Here is a 1,295-nt window from a genome sequence, read left to right on the forward strand (position 1 = left end):
GCCACTGTCACGGGCCCCAAAGGGGGCTGTGGTGGGCTCCTCAGGGGGCGGGGGAAAAGGGGGCACAGGAGTCTGATACGGAGAGAAAGCTGACTTGAAGGCGACTCCGGGCGCAGGGGTTGCTTGGGTGGGCGGAGGAGTGTGGGCAAACGTGGCAGAATCCTGTGGTTGGGCCTTGAATGGGGGCCCACTGCTGCCCCCACTGCCGCCAACTGCCCCGAATGGGAGGTCCACCGCACCCCGGAAGGCAGCTGTGGCCCCTGCCACTGCAGTGACAGCAGACGAGTTGTGGACATAATGGTGCTCGTGGCGGCGGTTGTAGGCATCTGTGAACTTGCTCTCGTGGCGCCGAGCCTTGAAGGTCGTTGTGGGATCCTGGCTGAAGAGGTAGGAGGGCGTGGGCTGGCGGCTGGAATAGCTCGAGTCCTGCGAGAAGGGGGTGCCCAGGCGTGGCGTGAGCGGCGTGCCCTGGCCGTATGAGTTGGGTGTGTCCAAGCGGCAGCTGGAATAAGCTGTGTCCTGGGAGAAGGGTGTCCCACCACTATTGGGGGTGACAGAGGACGAGCTGGAGCCACAGCCTGCAGACAGGCCACCATCTTTGAGGCGCTTCAGGGCATCTGACAGCTGGAAAGAGAGAAAGAGGGAGAAAGGTCTGAGATCGCTGGGGGGGAAATCATGCACTAGAATGGGACTGTTTTCCCCTCTCACTCCATCTTCCGGGGAGCTCGGAGCCAAACTGGTCACTCAGCATGGTGAACGGAGAGGGGAGGGGAGATTAAAGAAGAATAGCTGGATGGGCCTCACCTTCTCTAATCTTGGGGTAGCCAATTATCCTCAGAGAACCTTGAGGGTTTTTCCTAATCCCTGAAGCAGGGTAAAGATAAGACCCTGATGTCTTGGTTTACACTGGGATTTCCTTCCTGCCTCAGGCCGTCAGAAATCAAAGACCTTCCAGGCAGAGGTAGCCGAGGCCAACGATGGAAGTGAGGGGTGGCTACCTTGTTCCCCCAGCCTCTTGATATTTTAGGCTTTAAATAGTGTAACATGGTAAAGTGCCTGATAGACATCCCAGCGGATCAGCAAGTAAGCAAAGACTCTTCACTTGGTAAAAGCTACTCCTGAGAGTGGTCCACTTGCGAGAGGGTGGTCCAGGTGGGTGTTCTGGGGGGCAGTGGTTGGGGAAGGAGGGAAGAGTCATTCTTGCTCTGGAAGGAGAGCCCTGAACCAGGCTTTCGTTGGCGGGGGTGGGGGCGTGGAACGGAGGGGTCCATGGGACACCAGACAACAGGATCCTG

General features: G+C 58.3%; 1 protein-coding gene across 1 annotated transcript in view; it reads right to left on the reverse strand.

The window, feature by feature from the left end:
- Window positions 1–1,295, reverse strand: part of SETD1B (SET domain containing 1B) — a 21,619-nt gene that overhangs the window by 17,355 nt on the left and 2,969 nt on the right. Inside the window, 1 exon segment of the mRNA XM_010841425.1 lies at window positions 14–624. Within this exon segment, the coding sequence (XP_010839727.1) occupies window positions 14–624 (611 nt within the window).

Source organism: Bison bison, unplaced genomic scaffold (genome assembly GCF_000754665.1).
Source record: "Bison bison bison isolate TAMUID 2011002044 unplaced genomic scaffold, Bison_UMD1.0 scf7180017864160, whole genome shotgun sequence".
Lineage (NCBI taxonomy): Eukaryota > Metazoa > Chordata > Mammalia > Artiodactyla > Bovidae > Bison > Bison bison.